General features: G+C 51.5%; 10 protein-coding genes across 11 annotated transcripts; 6 read left to right on the top strand and 4 right to left on the bottom strand.

Moving 5' to 3' along the window:
- Positions 1-134: 134 nt before the first annotated feature.
- On the top strand, positions 135-947 carry PV05_04497 (uncharacterized protein). The gene is made up of 2 exons (XM_013460899.1): positions 135-327; positions 418-947. The coding sequence occupies exons 1-2, from the start codon at positions 224-226 to the stop codon at positions 626-628; spliced, it is 315 nt and encodes a 104-aa protein (XP_013316353.1). The 5' UTR covers positions 135-223; the 3' UTR covers positions 629-947.
- Positions 727-2,062, bottom strand: PV05_04496 (uncharacterized protein). The gene is made up of 4 exons (XM_013460898.1): positions 2,032-2,062; positions 1,269-1,976; positions 1,113-1,217; positions 727-1,062 (listed from the first exon to the last, which is right to left on the bottom strand). Exons 2-4 carry the CDS (start codon positions 1,811-1,813, stop codon positions 993-995), a joined length of 720 nt encoding a protein of 239 aa, XP_013316352.1. The 5' UTR covers positions 1,814-1,976; positions 2,032-2,062; the 3' UTR covers positions 727-992.
- A 55-nt stretch (positions 2,063-2,117) lies between these two features.
- On the top strand, positions 2,118-3,158 carry PV05_04495 (uncharacterized protein). The gene is made up of 3 exons (XM_013460897.1): positions 2,118-2,446; positions 2,554-2,999; positions 3,069-3,158. The coding sequence occupies exons 1-2, from the start codon at positions 2,323-2,325 to the stop codon at positions 2,871-2,873; spliced, it is 444 nt and encodes a 147-aa protein (XP_013316351.1). The 5' UTR covers positions 2,118-2,322; the 3' UTR covers positions 2,874-2,999; positions 3,069-3,158.
- Positions 3,034-4,093, bottom strand: PV05_04494 (V-type proton ATPase subunit F). Its single transcript, XM_013460896.1, has 4 exons — positions 3,957-4,093; positions 3,873-3,907; positions 3,649-3,820; positions 3,034-3,588 (listed from the first exon to the last, which is right to left on the bottom strand). Exons 1-4 carry the CDS (start codon positions 3,981-3,983, stop codon positions 3,448-3,450), a joined length of 375 nt encoding a protein of 124 aa, XP_013316350.1. The 5' UTR covers positions 3,984-4,093; the 3' UTR covers positions 3,034-3,447.
- Positions 4,094-4,258: 165 nt separating this feature from the next.
- On the top strand, positions 4,259-5,770 carry PV05_04493 (uncharacterized protein). Its single transcript, XM_013460895.1, has 2 exons — positions 4,259-4,610; positions 4,660-5,770. Exons 1-2 carry the CDS (start codon positions 4,356-4,358, stop codon positions 5,710-5,712), a joined length of 1,308 nt encoding a protein of 435 aa, XP_013316349.1. The 5' UTR covers positions 4,259-4,355; the 3' UTR covers positions 5,713-5,770.
- A 79-nt stretch (positions 5,771-5,849) lies between these two features.
- PV05_04492 (uncharacterized protein) lies at positions 5,850-9,601 on the top strand. Its single transcript, XM_013460894.1, has one exon. It carries the CDS (start codon positions 5,975-5,977, stop codon positions 9,482-9,484), a length of 3,510 nt encoding a protein of 1,169 aa, XP_013316348.1. The 5' UTR covers positions 5,850-5,974; the 3' UTR covers positions 9,485-9,601.
- A 274-nt stretch (positions 9,602-9,875) lies between these two features.
- Positions 9,876-11,414, top strand: PV05_04491. Of its 2 annotated transcripts, XM_013460893.1 has the most exons (4): positions 9,876-9,916; positions 9,979-10,595; positions 10,660-10,957; positions 11,010-11,414. In XM_013460893.1, exons 2-4 carry the CDS (start codon positions 10,370-10,372, stop codon positions 11,197-11,199), a joined length of 714 nt encoding a protein of 237 aa, XP_013316347.1. In that variant the 5' UTR covers positions 9,876-9,916; positions 9,979-10,369; the 3' UTR covers positions 11,200-11,414. The 2 variants fall into 2 exon arrangements, with proteins under 2 accessions (XP_013316347.1, XP_013316346.1); XM_013460892.1 differs by having other exon boundaries at positions 9,876-10,595.
- A 760-nt stretch (positions 11,415-12,174) lies between these two features.
- On the bottom strand, positions 12,175-14,033 carry PV05_04490 (uncharacterized protein). Its single transcript, XM_013460891.1, has 2 exons — positions 13,703-14,033; positions 12,175-13,642 (listed from the first exon to the last, which is right to left on the bottom strand). The coding sequence occupies exon 2, from the start codon at positions 13,356-13,358 to the stop codon at positions 12,963-12,965; it is 396 nt and encodes a 131-aa protein (XP_013316345.1). The 5' UTR covers positions 13,359-13,642; positions 13,703-14,033; the 3' UTR covers positions 12,175-12,962.
- Positions 14,034-15,091: 1,058 nt separating this feature from the next.
- Positions 15,092-17,855, top strand: PV05_04489 (dihydroorotate dehydrogenase (fumarate)). The gene has a single exon (XM_013460890.1). It carries the CDS (start codon positions 15,273-15,275, stop codon positions 17,142-17,144), a length of 1,872 nt encoding a protein of 623 aa, XP_013316344.1. The 5' UTR covers positions 15,092-15,272; the 3' UTR covers positions 17,145-17,855.
- On the bottom strand, positions 17,092-17,881 carry PV05_04488 (uncharacterized protein). Its single transcript, XM_013460889.1, has one exon. The coding sequence runs from the start codon at positions 17,751-17,753 to the stop codon at positions 17,151-17,153; it is 603 nt and encodes a 200-aa protein (XP_013316343.1). The 5' UTR covers positions 17,754-17,881; the 3' UTR covers positions 17,092-17,150.
- Positions 17,882-17,890: the final 9 nt, after the last annotated feature.

Below are 17,890 nucleotides of genomic sequence, written 5' to 3'. Positions count from 1 at the left end.
AAACTCATACGAGTACAAAATACCTTCTGCCAAATGTCGCAGCCTTGATTGGCCAAGACCGACTGCGCTTTATGGCACGAATAGCCTGCCATAGCGCAGTTTGCGAGCTTCCCAACTCTAACCTCAATCACATCAGCGACATTGGAATATTTCCCTAGCTTCTGCACCTACCGAACAGTTCGTCGCAACCCGATTTTGTCGTCAAGAGACGTCCCCAGTCATCATGGCTATCTCTCAGGAAATGTTCCAGTCCTCCGGACGCACGCCGCTGCGAGTCTACAACAAGCAACCTACATACAACACATACATTTCACCTTACGGACCCAAGTACGTCGTCCGGATTCGATCTTGTCCTATCAGTGCCCTTACATGAGCGCTGCATGAAAAAGTACTTGGTTACTAACACAAGTCTCGCAGAACCAAGCACATTCCTAACCTTATGGGCCTGAGTCTCGGCAAAGCAGTGCGCTACGGATACATCGCCTCTGGATTTGGGGTTGCAGCTGGTGTATTTGCGCTGTTCTTTTTCGCCGAGGTCCCCAAGGTCCGAAACGATATCCTATCGAAAGTTCCAGTAGTGGGCGAATATTGGGTGCGAGAGATTCCGCCCGAGGACAATCCTTTCTAAGGGAGGAAAAAGAGTATGGAGATGGGCGAGGTGCAGCTACCTGGAGCTGAGTGAGTGCGACATTGTAAATATCACCACGGCATGATAATGGCACAGAAGTGGACAAGTGCTTGCTTGAGAAGATACAGGCAATGGGAAATGGAGTCCACCAATACGGCATGATACATCAAAGCTCTTCCTTTTGACGTTGCATCCCAGACTCTTATCATTTGAGAGCCGGCATATTTTCCCAGAACGAGATCATGAGCCAGGTTCATAACGCTGGAAGACCGCCAGACGACGACAGGAGCTGGTAGTCGCAATACAGCCTTCTTTCTTGCATTTTGATATCGTATATACAAGCTTGCCCATGCGCCAAAAGCATCTAGACTGTGTCTCCACGCTCAAAGTAGGACCATTGGCCAGCCGGCGCCTTCTCTTCGAGCTCTTCCCATCTAGTCAATGTTAGCAACCTGCTCCTCTGGAAAAGCAGTGGGAGACCTACGGTCGGTGTCTCAGCATCTCATCCACAAGCTCTAGTTCACCTTCTGCGACTTGCACGACCTCTTCGATCAGTCCGGCGCCAATCTTGTTTTCAATAGACTCGATCCTGCCACGACCGTTAGCAACATACACAACATTCAAATCTGTCACAACGTACTGCTCTCTTGTTAAAGGCGGCTCAACTTCCAATTCCTCAACAGTTGGCAATTTGCCCTCGACAGCCTCTCTGTCCACGGTCTGCACCTCTGCATTGATATAGCGAGCCTTCCGCTCTGCCTCCGCTGAACTGTTTGTGCCTTCCTGGATACCATCATTCCGCGTGATCATGCCATCCCAGACATCCACAGGCTCGACATGCGCTTTTTCGCTACCAAAAGTCCCGTCCTCGTTCAAAAACCTATTGTACGCAGCGGGATTCGCTTCGATCTGCTTCCGGACTCGCTCGAGCCATTTCTCATATCCTTCGGGTTTCTGTGCCTCGACAATTTCTAGGCGCTGTTTTGTGAGCGCTTCTGTTGACTGTCGGTACACCGAGCTCTTGGGTATCTGTTCGAGCTTTTTGAGTGTTTGACGATATGTGTAGATGAGGGCTGGACGGGGTGCAGGATGCGTACTTAGGCCTGTCAGGCCCGTAGGTGTGTTGGGTTCTAGGTATTTTCTAGCCGATTTGACTGTGGCTAATAGCCGCGATGTTGAGCGCATATTGGCAGACCAAGGTTAAGGGAATTGGAAGATATGTCGACCTCAACTGTGCTGCCCAAGAAAGTCTTTAACGTTCGCTTGTCCCGGAGCTGTAGATGCGCTTCCTGACGTCGAGCATTGATTGGCTTTGGCAACCTTCGGCAGGTCTAGCGAGCTTTCGCTGCTTTTAGGCTCGATCAGCCTCGAGCATGGGAGAGTACTTGTAGACTGACACTTACTGATAGGAGTCCGCCTCTACAAGGGATGAGGATCTTACATGGGTACAGGACTCATGGCCTGCGTTCGGTGTGACCTTTCTCGTTGGCTGGAAATAGTCTCTGGCCCCGAGAATCGTCCATGGTTTGGCCCATGGTATGGGATGCCTTAAGCTCCGCTGCACTTAACGACTGTGAAGCAGCTCAATTCAGGCGTGTACCCTCTGTTGAAAGGGATTGCCAGCGTATTCGACGTTTCAAATTCGGATCTTCAAGTCAGAGGATATCAAAGACTCTGGTCGCCTCAGCCTTCCCATGACTTCGTTCCGAGCTAGACTGATTGGGACCTGGGAGCTTGTCTCATTTCAGGCTGTAAACGTCGCAGATGAAGCTGATATCATATATCCCTTCCAGGGAGACTGGCATGGTCTCATCATGTGTACGTGCTAACTCTATACCTGCGTCTTTGGCATCCGGTCGCTAGAAGTGGCGATGTTCTGATGATACAGTTGTCCGAGCTGACCATAGCTTTGCATTCTCTTCCAGATACGTCGGACGGCTATAGGTCTGTGCAGATACAGAATCAAGAAGTTCCACGAACTGGTGGAGGTCCAGTGCCAGGCACTGTTGAAGATCTAGCCGAGCTTGCCAGGCGGACGACGAACTACACCGGGCCGTACCACTTGAAAGACAACGGCCCAAACGATGGCAAGCTTTACCACGAGAACATGATTTCAATCCCGAGCATATACAATGGGATTACCCAGACCCGTCTAGGACACATATTTGTTAAAGACGGAGTCCAGCCGCGATTGGAATATCAAGCGCGATGTTATCGTGACTTGGAGAAGGGCAAAGGACAATAGTAACAGCAAGGAGCCCAGACAAGAGGTCTCTACACCTTTCTCGTGACGGGAGCAGCTTGTAGATACAGAAAGTGGAATCACTTCATGATGAGTTTTCCTGTCTTGACCGTTCACTATTCAGGCTCGGTAAGGAAGCCCGGTCTCAGAGCAAGAAGAAGGGCTCTTGGATGAATGAAAGCTAACATAGTCGTCCAGCAGTGGCCTAATGTTCATGTGTAGATTTATTTCATGTATCTCGCCTTTGAAAGGCTAATTCGGTTCGCATTGATTGGGCTCTCTCTTTTGAGAAACAGGCCAGGAAGGGTCGATCGAGCAGAGAGACGCCAAAATCAATGGACAACACTCAATGCTCAGACCCAGTTGTTCAACGTCGATGCTTTGTGATGGCACATTCCAGGCGTCCATCAGGTGCAGATATCAGACTACCCCTCCACAGGGCCGCGGCGCTGCTCTTACGTCCGTATGTGCTTCCCAGAATTAGGGCAGCAGATCAGATATGACCTGGGAATGATTCTGTTCCTCGGGATTTTTTGACCTGTTGATACTCTCCTAGAGCACGTAGAGCTGGGAGTGTTTACTCGCCAAACAATCTTCGCACCCTCCGGAGAACGCTATCCTTCTCCGGGTCGTATGGATGATCTTTGCTCGGTATTTCCAGGACTGCAGGGAAAGGATCTTGAAACTTGTCGACAGTATCGCGTATGATTTCTGCCAGCTAGTATTTCAGTCAGCTCGATGGCCTAGACACTGCGTCACTTCGAGGGCCCGGACATACATGTTGATTGATCAACACAATGCCAATATCCTTGCGCTCCTTTGTGAATCTGTTAAATGCCTGCTCTATTGTAGATTTCTCGGTTTTCGAATCGCAAACGAGGAAGTTCTTCTGGGAATCGGGGGGATCGGTGATGTGACCAACGCCGGCGAGTAGCAGGCCTGTCACTGAGCTGACAAGGGGTCAGCTAGAGCCTCGATTGTGCCCAGGTCATATCGACTCACTCTTCATCTCCAATGACAGCTATAAATTGCCGGTCCTAGCATGAGAAGTCAGTAACCGTCTCGGTAAGTTGAGGTCCAAAGCACCTTGTAAGCCGAAGCTGGCGCAGCCATGGTGGGAGGGTCTGCGCGACCGCAGCTTCTTCACCCTTGCCTTTCTACCTCAACTCTTTCGCGAATCCGGTAGTAATGGCGAGTGCCCGTAAATGCCAGATGTGTTGCTGTGAAGTGTCGAAATGACGAGCAGCAGTCTCGCCGGCCGCAATTGCACCTGCATTCATTATCTTATCGAAGCCAGGCGCCTGATTGGTCGCAAGGCTATTGTTTACCTGTCGTTCTCCGCATTCAAGCACATTTCATCAGCAACCCATTTTGAGATATTCACTTCGGCTGTTCCTATTCATCGAGACTTCCTTTCCTCTAAGCACATCTCCCTACGAAGGAGATGTCTGCTTCGAGGTTGCCAACCCAGTCCTCTTCAACACCATGCCCAAGTACGTAAGGCGTCAGCCTCTCATCGAGCGAGTCAGAGCCTACCTCAATCCGTACGATTTCCTGCTATGGATCTCTGAAGAGATTGAATCAAACGGATGGGACCAGCTTGAAAAGGAATGGGCTACACCGATTGGCCTTGTGCTGAATCTGGTCTTTATCATTGCCAGGGCGAACTCAAAGGGCACATCTCGCGGCTATGACGACGTCTTTGGAGATGTTCCACGGATTGCTTGGACGGCATGGCTGGTGAGTACGGAATCTTAGAGTTGCGAATAGTCAAGCTGACAGCATGTAGGCCGCATTCATCGTTCATTTCTTGACGCTCTTGTGTGGTGTCAATGCTGTCTACACCTTCTGGCGGAAGAAACACTACCGGCTATTCGAGAACTCCGTGGATACTGTTCCCAGTACTCCTTCTGCGAAACGTGTCCGAGTCGACTCTTCTCCTGTCTCCTCCTCGCCCCTACGATTTCTTTCCAATATCCTAGGCACAGAATCAGCGCAGTCAAGAGCACATCCGGACCCTACAAGAGACGTCTGGGAGATCGCAGTCTGGGATCCCTTGCCTGTGTCACTTCGACTGTTCTGCTACTTCAGTCCGGGCCATGTCCTCATCTACTGGCTTTTCTTACCCACGCTGTCATCTGATTCTCGACCAAGTGTCACGATTGCTACAGCGATGTTTCTGGCATTGCTTCTGTCGGCTCAACTAAGTCTCCTTCAGTCGAGCTATTCCACCCAAATCAAAGATACTGCATTCATATCAAAGGAAGTCCTGCATGAGTACGACACAAAATATGTGAAACCAAGAACACAACCTGTTTACCGCGATGTTGGCACACAGTTCAGTGAGCAGGCGTCCTACAGTTCTGCCCGCGACGGACAATACAACAAAGTGGATGTCTACACTCCCATGGTTGTCATTAATCGTGGCTTCAAGACACACGCAAATCCGAACTACTCCCATTATACAGATCCGGACGGAGCGGACTCAAGTAATTTTCGACACCGCATATCTACACCTGATTTCAAGTCACCTGTTCAAGTCCCACAGGCCAGCTCTGCAGTGAGACCTCTGAATGCTATGCGACAACCAAACTTCCGACCGACTTCTTCTGGTGGTGATGGTGGAAGCCTTGGTGTGTATTCACATGCTGCGTCGCCTCTCAGAAAGAGTGCCTCGACCAATTTCTCGCGCGATCGCATCACTCAAAGTCCTGAGAAACGATCAATGAGTCCTGATAAACGGATGAGTGTGCCTGCTGGAGGTATCAATACTCTCGCTGCTGCTCAACGCTGGGCCCATTTGAAACCTGATAGACATCGAAGAGAAAGCGGCCGTTTCTAGCTACTGTATGAAAATCGCCCCTTGGCTGGGTCATGAGCTTGAACAAGGACACTTGCCATTTATCTTGTTCGTATCTCGACGTGCGGTCGTGCCTTCCTTGACTCAGCACTGTCCATGGCCCAGATCAGAATCGTTGCCGGGGCCAAAGTACAGACCACGAATACCAATCATCGTGGGGCGTTGTCCTCAACACCAGCCCTATGCACAGACCAGTATATGCCACTACCATACACATATCACAGCAACCATCTCAACCTTCGTCATGTCCTCGGAGCTTTACTTTCCCTCACTTTCTCGTCGACCTCGCCGAAAACCCTCGCTATCGTCCATCTCTTCAGCCAGCACACAGCAGAGCGTGCGGCATCAAAGTCAACCACAGGAGGGTAGAAAGGTCAACCCGCCCTTACGGAGTGCTCTGAGGTCTCCTGAGCCCAAGCGTTCCAATCGCCCTTCCCAGCCACAACAGCTTGCCTCTCCTACTATTCGATTTGACACCAAGCAGTGTGACGGTTTCGCCTCATTTCGACCTGCACAAAACCATTCAATTAACGACTTCGACAACCGTCAGGAGTTGGCAGCCGACATTCCAGGCGACAAATCTCCCATATTCACAGCCACTAGGGGGGTGGATGCTCAATCCATCCCCTCGGATCAATCTAGGCGAAATACCGCTATCTTCATAGGGCCTGAAGCAGACAAAGCAAACATTGCGCCCGAAAGCAGTCAGTTTGGTATGTCTGCTCCAGCACATCAGCGAGATCTTAGTGCTTGTTCGGACATGCATCGACCTGTCAACAAGGATGACTATTTGGTAGCTCGAGGGGCAAATCCGCGAACCGGAGTTGTAACACCAGGATCGCATAGTGCTAGCAGTTCTCTTGACAATAAAGGTTCTCGGGGAAGGTGGCGTCAAAGAGGCGATCAATGGGTCAGTCTAGATATGGAGCCGGAGACACCTCCTGTTACGCCGCCAAAGGGTCGACTGCCAGAGCCATATCATCATGGTCTAAGAGTTCCCCCAAAGCTTGTACCCGGCAAGCGACTATCTTCAAGGGACGAAACCGACCGACCGATAGGTTATCCCGGAGGCTTGCCCAGTTCTCCAAAGCCAGGACGAGATTCGAGCGCTACGTTCCACCTTCTGAAGCACTCGCAAGGGCCAGGCATCTATCCAGAGGTGGCTAGGAAGGCTACGGGGCCTCCAGCAGCGCAAAATCCGGCGGCTGGAGAAGTAGCAGTTCGAAGAAAACCAGTAGGGAGTCCACCCAGCCAAGGTCAGTCTGAACACTGCGTTGAGGGCTCTTCAGTTGTTGATGGCAGTGATGAGACTGTCCTACGACGCCCTCGGTTTGAACCAGAATTGAGATCTTCATCAGCCCCTATACCGCCTCGGATGCGGAACATTACGCCATACGATGTTGACAAAGACTTGCCCAGACTGCCCACAGATACCGGCACTTCGGTCCTCCAGGAATATCAAGCTATGGCAACGCAAAATCCTTTTTTAGGGCCGGAGCAGGTGGCCACGAACGACCCGAGTTCAAACCCCTCCAGCACCTCTGGCCCTCCAATACCCGAAAAAGATCTACCATGTCTGCCGATGAGCAGTGGCCCATCCCAGTCGCCTCAGGGATCGATGCTGTTCGAGGATACCATGAAGGAAGAGCACCCGGTCAGCCCAAAGAACCTCGGAACTCGCCAACCCCAGATTCCCAGGGGTCCGAGGGGAGGCGACCCACAGTATCCTTTCGTTCGCCCAGCGAGACAAGTCCACCCGTCCCCTCCGACAAAGAGAAGCATCGGCCCGCAGGAGCAGAGAGCGATGCCCGTACCGGTGTACGACAATCCTCCGAAACACCTGTCACCGCCGTTAATGAGGACCCCTCTAACGAGAGCAGAAGGGCCCAGGTCGATGCCGGACAGGATCAGGGAAAGTCGCAATTTGTCATTGAATACCACTATCACTCCCACAATCACTACTATGAACCGACCAGGGCTTCCGAGGCAGCTCCGCGTGGGACCAAGACCTCCAATCCCGGATGCACGCATGGCGAGTCATGGCCGGCCTAGTGTGCCGAGAAGGCCTCCTCTGCCAGATATGTCAGGCATTTTCATGAACACTGGCATGAACGTGAGTATGGATTCAATCTTGCCGGTCCCTCTTCCGAGGGTCAGGCCGAGAGCGATGTCCCGCCCGCAGATGGCCTTGAGAGGCGACGGGATGTACGGTATTCCGAGGATGGGACCCGTCCACAATCGTCCAAACACGACAGACATGAAGGTGCAGCCGATGTGGAGGGACACCGAATGGGAAGAAGGCGCGAGAAAGTACCGGGCCGACCGAGAGACGAACCTCGTTCCGCCACCTTTGAGACCACGACTCCCGCAAGCGAGTCACGAGGGCATCGCAGCAGACGATATGGACGACATACCAGCAGACGGAGGCGAGGAAGTAGCGACGGGCCTTGGCCTGACGAGGAAATGCAGCCGTTGTCACAATGGATTCGTGGACGTCAAGCGTCACAATACCGATGGTGTCACCCATACGCCCGGCCTCCAGAACAAAGACGGAGAAGCACACGAGGGCTCTAAGAAACTTCATCCAGCTGCAAGTTCACTTCCAGGCCTCTCAGAAGAGAGTGAGCCTGAGCCAGATCATGTCCAGCATAACACTACTACAACTGCGACCAAAATTGAAGGCACTGTTGAAGAAAGTGCTCATCCAGTATGCTGCCCTGATTGCTGCAGAGAGGAGAACGTCCATGGCAGCTGTCTTGGACATCCAAGTCCAAGCTCTACGACAAGTCCAACGAAGAGTCTTTGGTCTGATGCTCAAAGCCCGAGCAGCGCTAGTGAAACAGATGACTGGGAGCATACGAAAGCACCAAAGAGCAATATTAGGCCTTCAAGGCTTGTCGTCACCTCACAGAATTCGCAACAGCAGGGACATTCGGGACCTTGCAACCAGGGTAAGGCGAACACCAAGGGTAAACGCTCAGCCGATAAGTCACCCTTCGAGCTATCAGCTCAGCCAAGAACACCTGCCACTCCCTCCAGATACAGTCCCGTTCAGTATTCAAGTAGTGCATTGGCTGCGGCTCTGCGTGCCACGGGATCCTCCAATCAGAAGACGTTCGGCTCCGGCATCCACAAGCGGCAAAGGAGTTCTAGCTCGCCTGCTATCGGATCTGTGACGCCTTCCAGAAAGCCCAGCGTGACTCAAGGTGTAAGGATACCCAGCGGCTCCCGCTTGAGACTGCCAACACCAGCAGGCCTTGCAATCTCCTGCGCTGGTCTTCCAAGGGGTCGCGATGTCAGCGGTACGAGTTTTGCGACATTGGAATTGCAGATTCCAGGTCTAGGCTCATTTGGCGGCGGTGCCCTTGGAGAGATGGTTCTCGTTCCCTTTGAAGCTTCAAAGATGTGGATCCGGAACCATCCTCAAGTGATCAACTCGGGGTGGGAGGTGCTTCAACGGGGCTGGCACATGGGACAGACCACGATGACAACTGCTTGGAGGCTTTGGGCCGTCATCTTTGTCTACTCCAAGACTGGAAAGTTGAAGCTGAACGTGGCCAAAGGCGAGACTGCTGGTGGATTCGTCATTGATTGTGCAAGGAGCGCTCTGTACCTGCTCGTTTTCGCTGCGGTCGCTGCATTTGCCGTCAGATGCCTGAGAATCGTGCTTGGCCTGGTTGGTGTTGTTGGCTGGCTCTTCAGGGCGGTATTTTGGGTGTTGAAGCAAGTTCTTGGGTTAGGAACTGCGAGGTGACATTGACGACATGTGAAGCGCCGAGATGAAGGACAGAATTAATTATCCATAGCCTGAACGGCAAGGGTAGACAGCGTAGTACGTAGAAATGAATATCAATATTGTTGGGAAATTATATGCTACGAAGCTTCCAGGGACGTGGACAAGTATCAGTCTGCAGTCTGGATGACGATGGGCAGGCTGAGACTTGTTTTAGTTATCACTCGGCTCTACGGGATGGGGGAACGTATGGACTCAGCCTGAATACTATATCTTTGGTATAGGGGAGAAGGTAACGTGGTCCTGAATACGTTGTGAGTGCTACTCCGGGCCTGCCGTTTGCCAAGCCTCCGTCCTCTTTGTACATTTTCTGCCCGCCTCAGACTTGGGTTTCTTGCAATATATGACACTCATCGGAATCAGCTAGTTCAGGTGCTTCCAAACCTCTTCCTGGTAGGTTATTGTCCAGATGTTAACCAACTTTTATTCTTTGCACGTGTAACACAGAATTTGAGGACATGTCCCCGCAGGTAATATGGATCGAAAAACAAAACCCGGAAGAAGCAAATTTCCCGAAAGATCGTTGATGATCTCATACGCTCAATGCCTCAGGTTATGAACGCAAACAGAACAGACTAGGGTTCTCGGGCATTGAGTGTGCTCTGTTCTCACCCAGTCACTGCACTTCGATAAGACAAAATCTCATCGCCGCGGCGTCGGTGATTAGCTAAGCTGCGGAGTCGCTGACAATTCAACACGGCAAATACGGTAATGTATCAAATTCGAATGCCCGAGCCTGGGATTCCGGATGCTATTTCAAGGGTGGGGTTCGCACATAGGCCTCTGGTGTTGTACTAGATGAGTCAAGACAGGTGAAAATAATTCTTACATCAACCAAGGCCAGTCATGAAACCAACACTTTTGATCATCGGAGCTGGTTCCAGAGTTGGCCAAGCGACTGCGGATACCTTTGCGGCCGCTGGATACACCATCGCCGTAGCCTCGCGGTCAGGAAAGATCGGATCCAAGTACAAGCATTTCACCTTCGATGCGTCCAAGCCCGAGACTGTACGGGACCTATTCAGCGAGGTCCGGAGAACTACCGGCATCCCAAGTGTCGTGATTTACAATGGTAACACACCCTCAGTTTCTCTTCGGTAGGTGTATGGCACGAGAGTCTTCTGACCCCCGAACAGCTTATTCGGCTCATATCACCCGCCCAGAGACACCATTCGAAAGTCCAATCGACGAGTTTCAGGCTGACATGGACGTCAATGCTACCAGCGTTTGGGTGGCAGCTGGGGAAACTGTGAAGTGCTTCGAGGATCTTGGTCTCGACGCCCTGGGAACGACGGGCGGGACTTTCATCTTCACTGGAAACTTGCTCAACCTGGCCGCGGCTCCTGGTTTCCTAACGTTCGGCATGGGCAAAAGCGCGGCTGCACATTTGATTCAACATCTTGCCCTGGTGGCTTACCCAGGGAAGCCATACAAGTAAGCTCACAGCGATGCAGACGGCGAGTAGCGGCTAATCTCGATTGTGTAGATTCTACTATGGCGATCAGCGACATGCCGATGGATCGCCAATGCCCACGGGTCTCAGTGGTCTTGCCCATGCGGAGACGTACCTACAGCTAGCGAAGGATCCTGAGCAAAAGCCATGGCTACATACTTTCGTAGAGGGCCAGGGATATGCCGAGTTTCCCCGTCAAGAGGTCTGGGTCCCCGGCTCATGAGCAAGTTTGATGGTCGCAAGGCTGTGTTTCCCTATTTTAAAGGCTTGATGCTGGCTTCAATTGAATGTGGCAACCAAGCACTCGTCCATCGTCGAACGAGGTGCAGAACACGTGTGAAGACGTCCAAAAGCGCAAGCGTACTTGATGGGGTCGATAGTGGCCATGAAAATACCATGGGCATCGCCATATCGCTGTCCAGTGATGAAATGAGCTGCGCGCGTCGCAGTATTTATCAGTACTGTACTCGTACTATACCACTTTGTGTCCAAATGAAGCAAGTACCGTCCCATACTTTACTCTACCGGGTTTGGGCTCAGAATCATGAATATGTCACGATTTCCGAATTTAAGCATTTAAGATCGACGTGGGTGTAAATCATTGGCAATCATCGTTGATCATTATGTAGATCTCGTCGTGATATCGTTCACGTACTACTTTTCGGACCAACACGAAAAACTCTCCGAGGAACAAGCAGGGCGGCCTGATATCCCGCATTCCTCTCTCTGTCGAGTCCAGTTCCTCGCCTGATACTTTAGGGCGTACGCTCACTTACTGGCATTTAGACGCTACTTTGAGGGCACAAATCCAGACATGGGAATCATACATGCGAGTCAAGTCAAAGCGGGGATAGCGCCGCATTGACAAGAGTCTTACGACGAAGCACGCAATATGCATCCCCGGACCAAGGGACATAATGACATCCGGCACCCCTGCCCTTGTATGGAGGGTCTAGATTGCGGGTTCTCGTCGTGCCGGCTAACGAATTGCTAGGATGACACGGGCACAGTCATCTGCTTACACTGCTTCCTGCCTAATGCATTATGCATGTCGACTTTGCATATGGGATGACTGATCAGCAACTGGTTGTGGTGCTTGCAGGTTTCCTGATGGCTATATGGGCTGTGTAGGAGGAGAAGATTTCCGCGTCACCTCAAAAGGGGGTCGAATTTAAGTACCGGAGGGGAAGCTATCGGACAAGTTTGGAAAGGTATTCAATTTCCTTGCCTTGCTTCTAATAAGCAGACTGAGTCTGTTGGTGGGTATCTCAAGTCATGATAGGCTGGGATCAGCCTTGTAAAATGTAAAGATCCGTGTTGCATGTCCAGCATGATGCTGTGAGCTATGCCATTTCCATGCATCTCGTTGCTCGCGAGTAGAAAGTGGAAGAACAGGCCAGTCAATCTTTCAGCAGGTTCTGCCCACTCAGCACGCTCGCAGAGGACGAAGAGCGGGACTCACCGTGACGAGTCTCGACGCTGGATCGAATCGTGTTTGTTTGCCATGTGCGGATTGTTCATTGTCGAGGGCCAGATTTTTGGCCAGCTCGGACAGAAGGAGACTATGCCATTTGCAATCGCACGGGAGAGTGATGGTCGTGCATTTCACCATCCATCTCCGTAAACAGTCGACGCAGGAGATCCTGCGATAAGATCAAGGTTTCCCAACTCTGTCTGGGTAGCGATGTCGTGGTTGCAGTGAGTTTTGCGTGTGACTTTGTGTACACCATCATGTCGATCGCCATGAGGGTGAAGCCTTGCCAGCCCGGAGACTCAATGTGAGCGAAAAGGGAGGACTTCTCAGCTCTTCTCTGGCTGGAGGAAGGCCAGTGATCTCGCTGGAATGTCGAATACCTCGTTCGGAAGTAAAAATGTCGAATGTCGGTGGCGGCATCGTTTTGATCTTCTACCATTTCATGATGCTGGTCACAAAGGTTGGAGAGGCCGGCAGATTTGTGCCATGATCAATGTCAACCTCGACGACTTCTAGAGGGAGGTTCTGCGGAATATCGAGTCCCAGGGCCGTGTCTTTGAGGATCTCGAGTCCCCTGATGTGCTGCTATTCGAGGTGGAGCTGCCGCTGCTCTGACTGCTGGAACGTTGGGTCATGGTCGGACGGGCATGGCCAAGCCATAACGGCATGTCAAGGGCGTCTTCGATGCGGAACTGGTTGAATTGGGTTTGCTCTTGTTGTTTCCGCTTGCCCTTTTTATCGGAATTTTTCTCCTTGGGGTGACACGGGCAGCCGCTTGGATAGTAGATCTCGCGGAGGGTGATGGTGGTATATCGTCTTCGGCGATCATTTGTGTTGTTAGCAACAGGCTCATCCTCAGGGAAGAGTGTGTTGTACGACGGAAGGATATCCCCGTCTGTAGATGCCATTGCTTCAGATGTGTCGACGTGCTCTGCCTAGTGTGGGTGGGATAGGAAGGGGAGCAAAATCGGTCAGGAACAGTAAGTCGGGGCTGACCTAAAGGATATAGGAATTTATGAACCGAGATGTACTTACGACAACAACAATGAAGCAAGGGGCCACAATTACGATATGTGGATAAGTCGAGGGGTCGAATGTTTAGAGTGAGCGCCGAAGAAGGCTGTGACTGGATGGTTGGCTGTCCGGCTCGGATGCGCACGGAAAAGGGCTGTGCACTTTGGACGAGCTGATGCTGAGTTGGACGATGCGTCAGCGTGACTTAAAGTTGTGAGGTTCTGGGTCTTCGGGTTACCGAGTCAATATCTGACCACTTACAACCTATTGAGGCTGTTCTCGTACAGGCTGGCGAGTTTGTGTCTGGCCTGGATGTTGGGAAATCCCCGAAGGCGCAGTTGTGATTGTGTAAGATTTCAGCGGCGAGACTTGCATGTGTTTGCCATATTACAGGTTGAAACTGGCAAACAGACCAAAGCACCGTGATTTAATATAAGCATGGAAAGAATAGAATGTACCTGAAGGCGGCAGAAAGCGGTGTCTGCCTCATGAGGTTCAGAGCCTCGGAGCATGGTCGCGTCTTTGTCACGCGATGCCCAGAATAATAGGCAACGCTCTGACGATCTGGCGGCGGCAGCATGTTGGCGGGTGGAACAAGATGGAGATGATCAGACAGATGATCAGCCTGCGGACGACTCATTCTTGGATTTCGTCTCATGCTGTGTCCTTTCGGCCCTCGACGTATCCGCACTTGGCGAAGGCCCAGAGCGGTTACGCGAGATTTTCCGATTGACCCCGGACTCTGCTGGGTGTATAGCGCAGTACGAGTAGTGCACAAAGCATTGCCGCAGCCAGAATACGGGGTACTTCTTGGACAACTTACCTACAGAGCCTTGCCTAGAAATACAAGACTTGGCCATTTTCCAGCTGACATGGAAATCATGAGATTTGCTTTTGTATATACTTGAATAGATGCTTGGCGCTGACGACCTCTTCTGGGCGAAATGGTACTCGTCTTGTGACGAATGAGACGCCACGCGAGTGTCTTGAGACTCGGACATACGAGAACCGCCACTGTGTACGTTCTACTGTCACAGTACATGTTGTTGCTGCTATTTATCAACACGAATGGACAAGTATTGAAGAGCGGTGGTGTCGTGGCTGTTCTCAAGTCTGAACGAGATGGTGGGAACATTATGTGACGCCTCAGCCAGGCGAAAAGCGATATTCCTGGATTACACATTATGATGGTGATACGGAATGTGAAGTTATGCAGTCAATCATGCGACTGAAATTGCCCTGTTCGTAGGCGAGGATCAATTTCTTTGGGGTGCATGAGGTTGGGACGATCCGGTCTGGAGATGGGGGAGACTTCGAGCACAATCTGGAAGGGACTATGGAGGCCAGGCCGCCGTATTACGAGCCCAGACTGTTCCAAACAAGCTGTCCTCGAGCATAGCCTCAAAGAGACACATTCAGTGCGGATTCGAATGGTGTGAGTCGGGCAAAATATCATGAGATTTATCATTGGGATGGCAAAATTGAATGGTTCACGATGGTTGAAGCAATGGCCAGACAGGCCACGTGACGTGATTCTCAACTCTAAGGAAGGTCTGCCGAGACGCTTCAAACAACCAATCAGCTCGCGCGACACTTGGAAATGACAGTCTCGCACCGTTTTTCCATGATCCAATCATCATCTTGTCTTTCGGAGCAGCTCAGACTTCGATTTCTCTCGTAGTGATCAAACAGCCACAGCTCCCTCTACGCAAGTGACTCCGGCCTTCAACCAGTCTCCAACGGGATTGGGAATGTCACACCATTCATACCAGCTTCGGCGTTGATACCTCCACCTTCACACCCCAATCATGAAGGGCCCAGCGACCAGGTTAATTCTCAGCGCCCAACGCCCACGAGTTTTTACTCGTCCGTCCTTCGCAACCACCCCCTTTACCACGCCGTCTGTACGCAGATATGCGTCGACAACCGGGACTCCTGCAAGCGGCAGTTCACGTGTGCTCAACTTCTTCTATGGCTCAACCATCGTTCTAGGGTTAGGTATCATCTATGTCTACGTCACGGACACCAGAGCTAGTGCACACCGGTATATCGTCATTCCAGCTCTGAGATGGTTCTATCCCGACCCAGAAGAGGCTCACGAGACCGCTAACCAGGTGTTGAAGTCGCTCTGGGACTTTGGCCTTTACCCACGAGAGCGTGGCGATCCTGACCAGATAGGGGATCTGGAGGTGGAGGTGTTTGGCCGTACCATCCGAAACCCGATAGCAACTTCTGCTGGCATTGACAAACATGCCGATATTCCTGACCCTCTTTTTGCTGTTGGCCCTGCCATCATTGAAATCGGCGGAACGACTCCCATGCCGCAGTCCGGTAACGTCAAACCTCGAGTTTTTCGGCTGACTTCTCAACAAGCGATGATCAACAGATATGGCCTCAATTCCGAAGGAGCTGACCATATTGCCATGAGGCTACGAAACCGAGTGCGCAAATTTGCCTATCGACTTGGTTTGGGCCAGGATGAGGTTGCAGAAAAGGCTGTGTTGGACGGCATTGCTGGTGTTCCGCCCGGAAGTCTGACACCTGGTAAATTACTTGCTATCAATATTGCCAAGAACAAGATCACCCCTGAAGATGATGTTGATGCGGTCACCAAAGACTATGTCTACTGTGTTGACACCGTAGGCCCTTATGCTGACATACTGGTTGTCAATGTTTCGAGCCCGAACACCCCCGGCCTTCGGTCGCTGCAACAGTCGGACAAGCTTCAAAAGATTTTGAGCGGTGTGGTCAAAGCTGCCCATTCGGTAGACAGGAAAACAAGACCTGCTGTTATGGTGAAAGTCAGTCCAGATGAAGATTCGGATGCCCAAATTTCTGGCATTTGCGATGCGGTGTGGGCAGCAGGAGTTGACGGCGTTATCGTAGGCAACACTACGAATCGACGACCAGAACCGTTGCCACATCTTAAAAATCTGTCTTCGCTCGAAGAACAACACCTACTTGAGACGGGCGGATTTTCTGGCCCACACCTGTTTGATAGAACCGTCTCATTGGTCAAACGTTACAGAAAACTTCTGATGGAAAGGCCTCCCACGGATGAACGTGTGCCTCAAGCGCCAAGTGCACTGCAAGCTGAAGCTCAAAAGATCAAGAGTGCTCTTGAAACTCCATCAGGGTCAGCCCCCTCTACGAGCCCTGACGCTGTAACGGCATCGGTCGATACTGGTGTCATCCCCGCTCAGCCTATGCCCGAGCAGACCAATTCAGAAAAGCAGCCTCTTTTCAATCTTCCCAAAGATCGCTTCTACGACAAGCCTCTAGAGGAGCAGGATAATATAGACAACTCGAATGCTGCGTTTCCAGAGAAACCTTCTGCCCAGCCAGTCGACGAAGTAGGGCGTCTGCAAGCGATTCAAGAAGCCATTGAACGCCTTCCGCCTCGAGAGCAGCGCGATGCATTCGACAAGTTGGAGACACCCGTCCATCTAGCCTCAAATGACCAGCCGAAAGTCATTTTTGCGACTGGCGGTATCACCAACGGAAAGCAGGCCCTGGAAGTACTCAATGCGGGTGCCAACGTCGCAATGGTGTATACGGCCCTGGTCTACGGAGGCGTTGGCACGGTATCACGAATCAAAGATGAGATGCGAGCGGAGATGAGGCGTCAGGCAGCGGAAAAATACCCTAATGTTCTAGGTGACGCGGTCAAAACCCCCTGAAGCATGCTACCATGACTCCGGTCGCGCCAACTCGAGATGGATCAACCTGACTGTCTCGCCATGCTCAACGATCATTTCCTCCGAAACCTTCTGGAACCCATATTTAGCCAATATTCGAGCACTTCCAAGATTGTTCTCAACTGTGTCTGCCGTCAAAACCTCTGGCCTCCACGTGTCTGTATTGTCATCGTCATCTTCGTTGATTACCACCTCTTTCCTGGGCAGTTGCCAGTATGCTTGCAGCCATCCCTGGAAGGCTTCCGTGGCATAGCCCTTACCCCATGCCTCTTTAACAAACATATATCCGACCTCAGGCGGTTCGATAATATAACATCCCATGACCCCTATGGCTTTCCCTGGGAGCAAACGCTCTTCCACGGCGAAGTTGAAAGTGGTAGCATCATTTGGCGGCAGAAATCGATTCATCCAGACTTGAGTCGCATCTTGGCTCGCGTCTGGTTTCCCCTGGCTCGTCCATTTCATGACCTCCGCCTGGTTCCGTAGTACAACAAAAGCAGCTAGATCAGTCTGTTGAATTGGTCGAAGAAGCAATCGAGGTGTTACAATCGGTGGTGGTGGGACCGGGAACACGGGACGCGTGGTTTTCATATTCACTGGGAGAGACTGGGAGGATTAAGCCGGAGAAAGAAATTTACGCCATTGACAACAGGGGGAGGGTTCATGTATTCATATATCGATGCAATAACTGCCATGTTACATTCTCCGGTGACTCAGTGATACCTTAA

Source organism: Exophiala xenobiotica, assembly GCF_000835505.1.
Source record: "Exophiala xenobiotica strain CBS 118157 unplaced genomic scaffold supercont1.3, whole genome shotgun sequence".
Taxonomy (NCBI): domain Eukaryota; kingdom Fungi; phylum Ascomycota; class Eurotiomycetes; order Chaetothyriales; family Herpotrichiellaceae; genus Exophiala; species Exophiala xenobiotica.
Note: the sequence above shows the minus strand (reverse complement) of the source record. Positions and strands in the feature narration are given on the sequence as shown.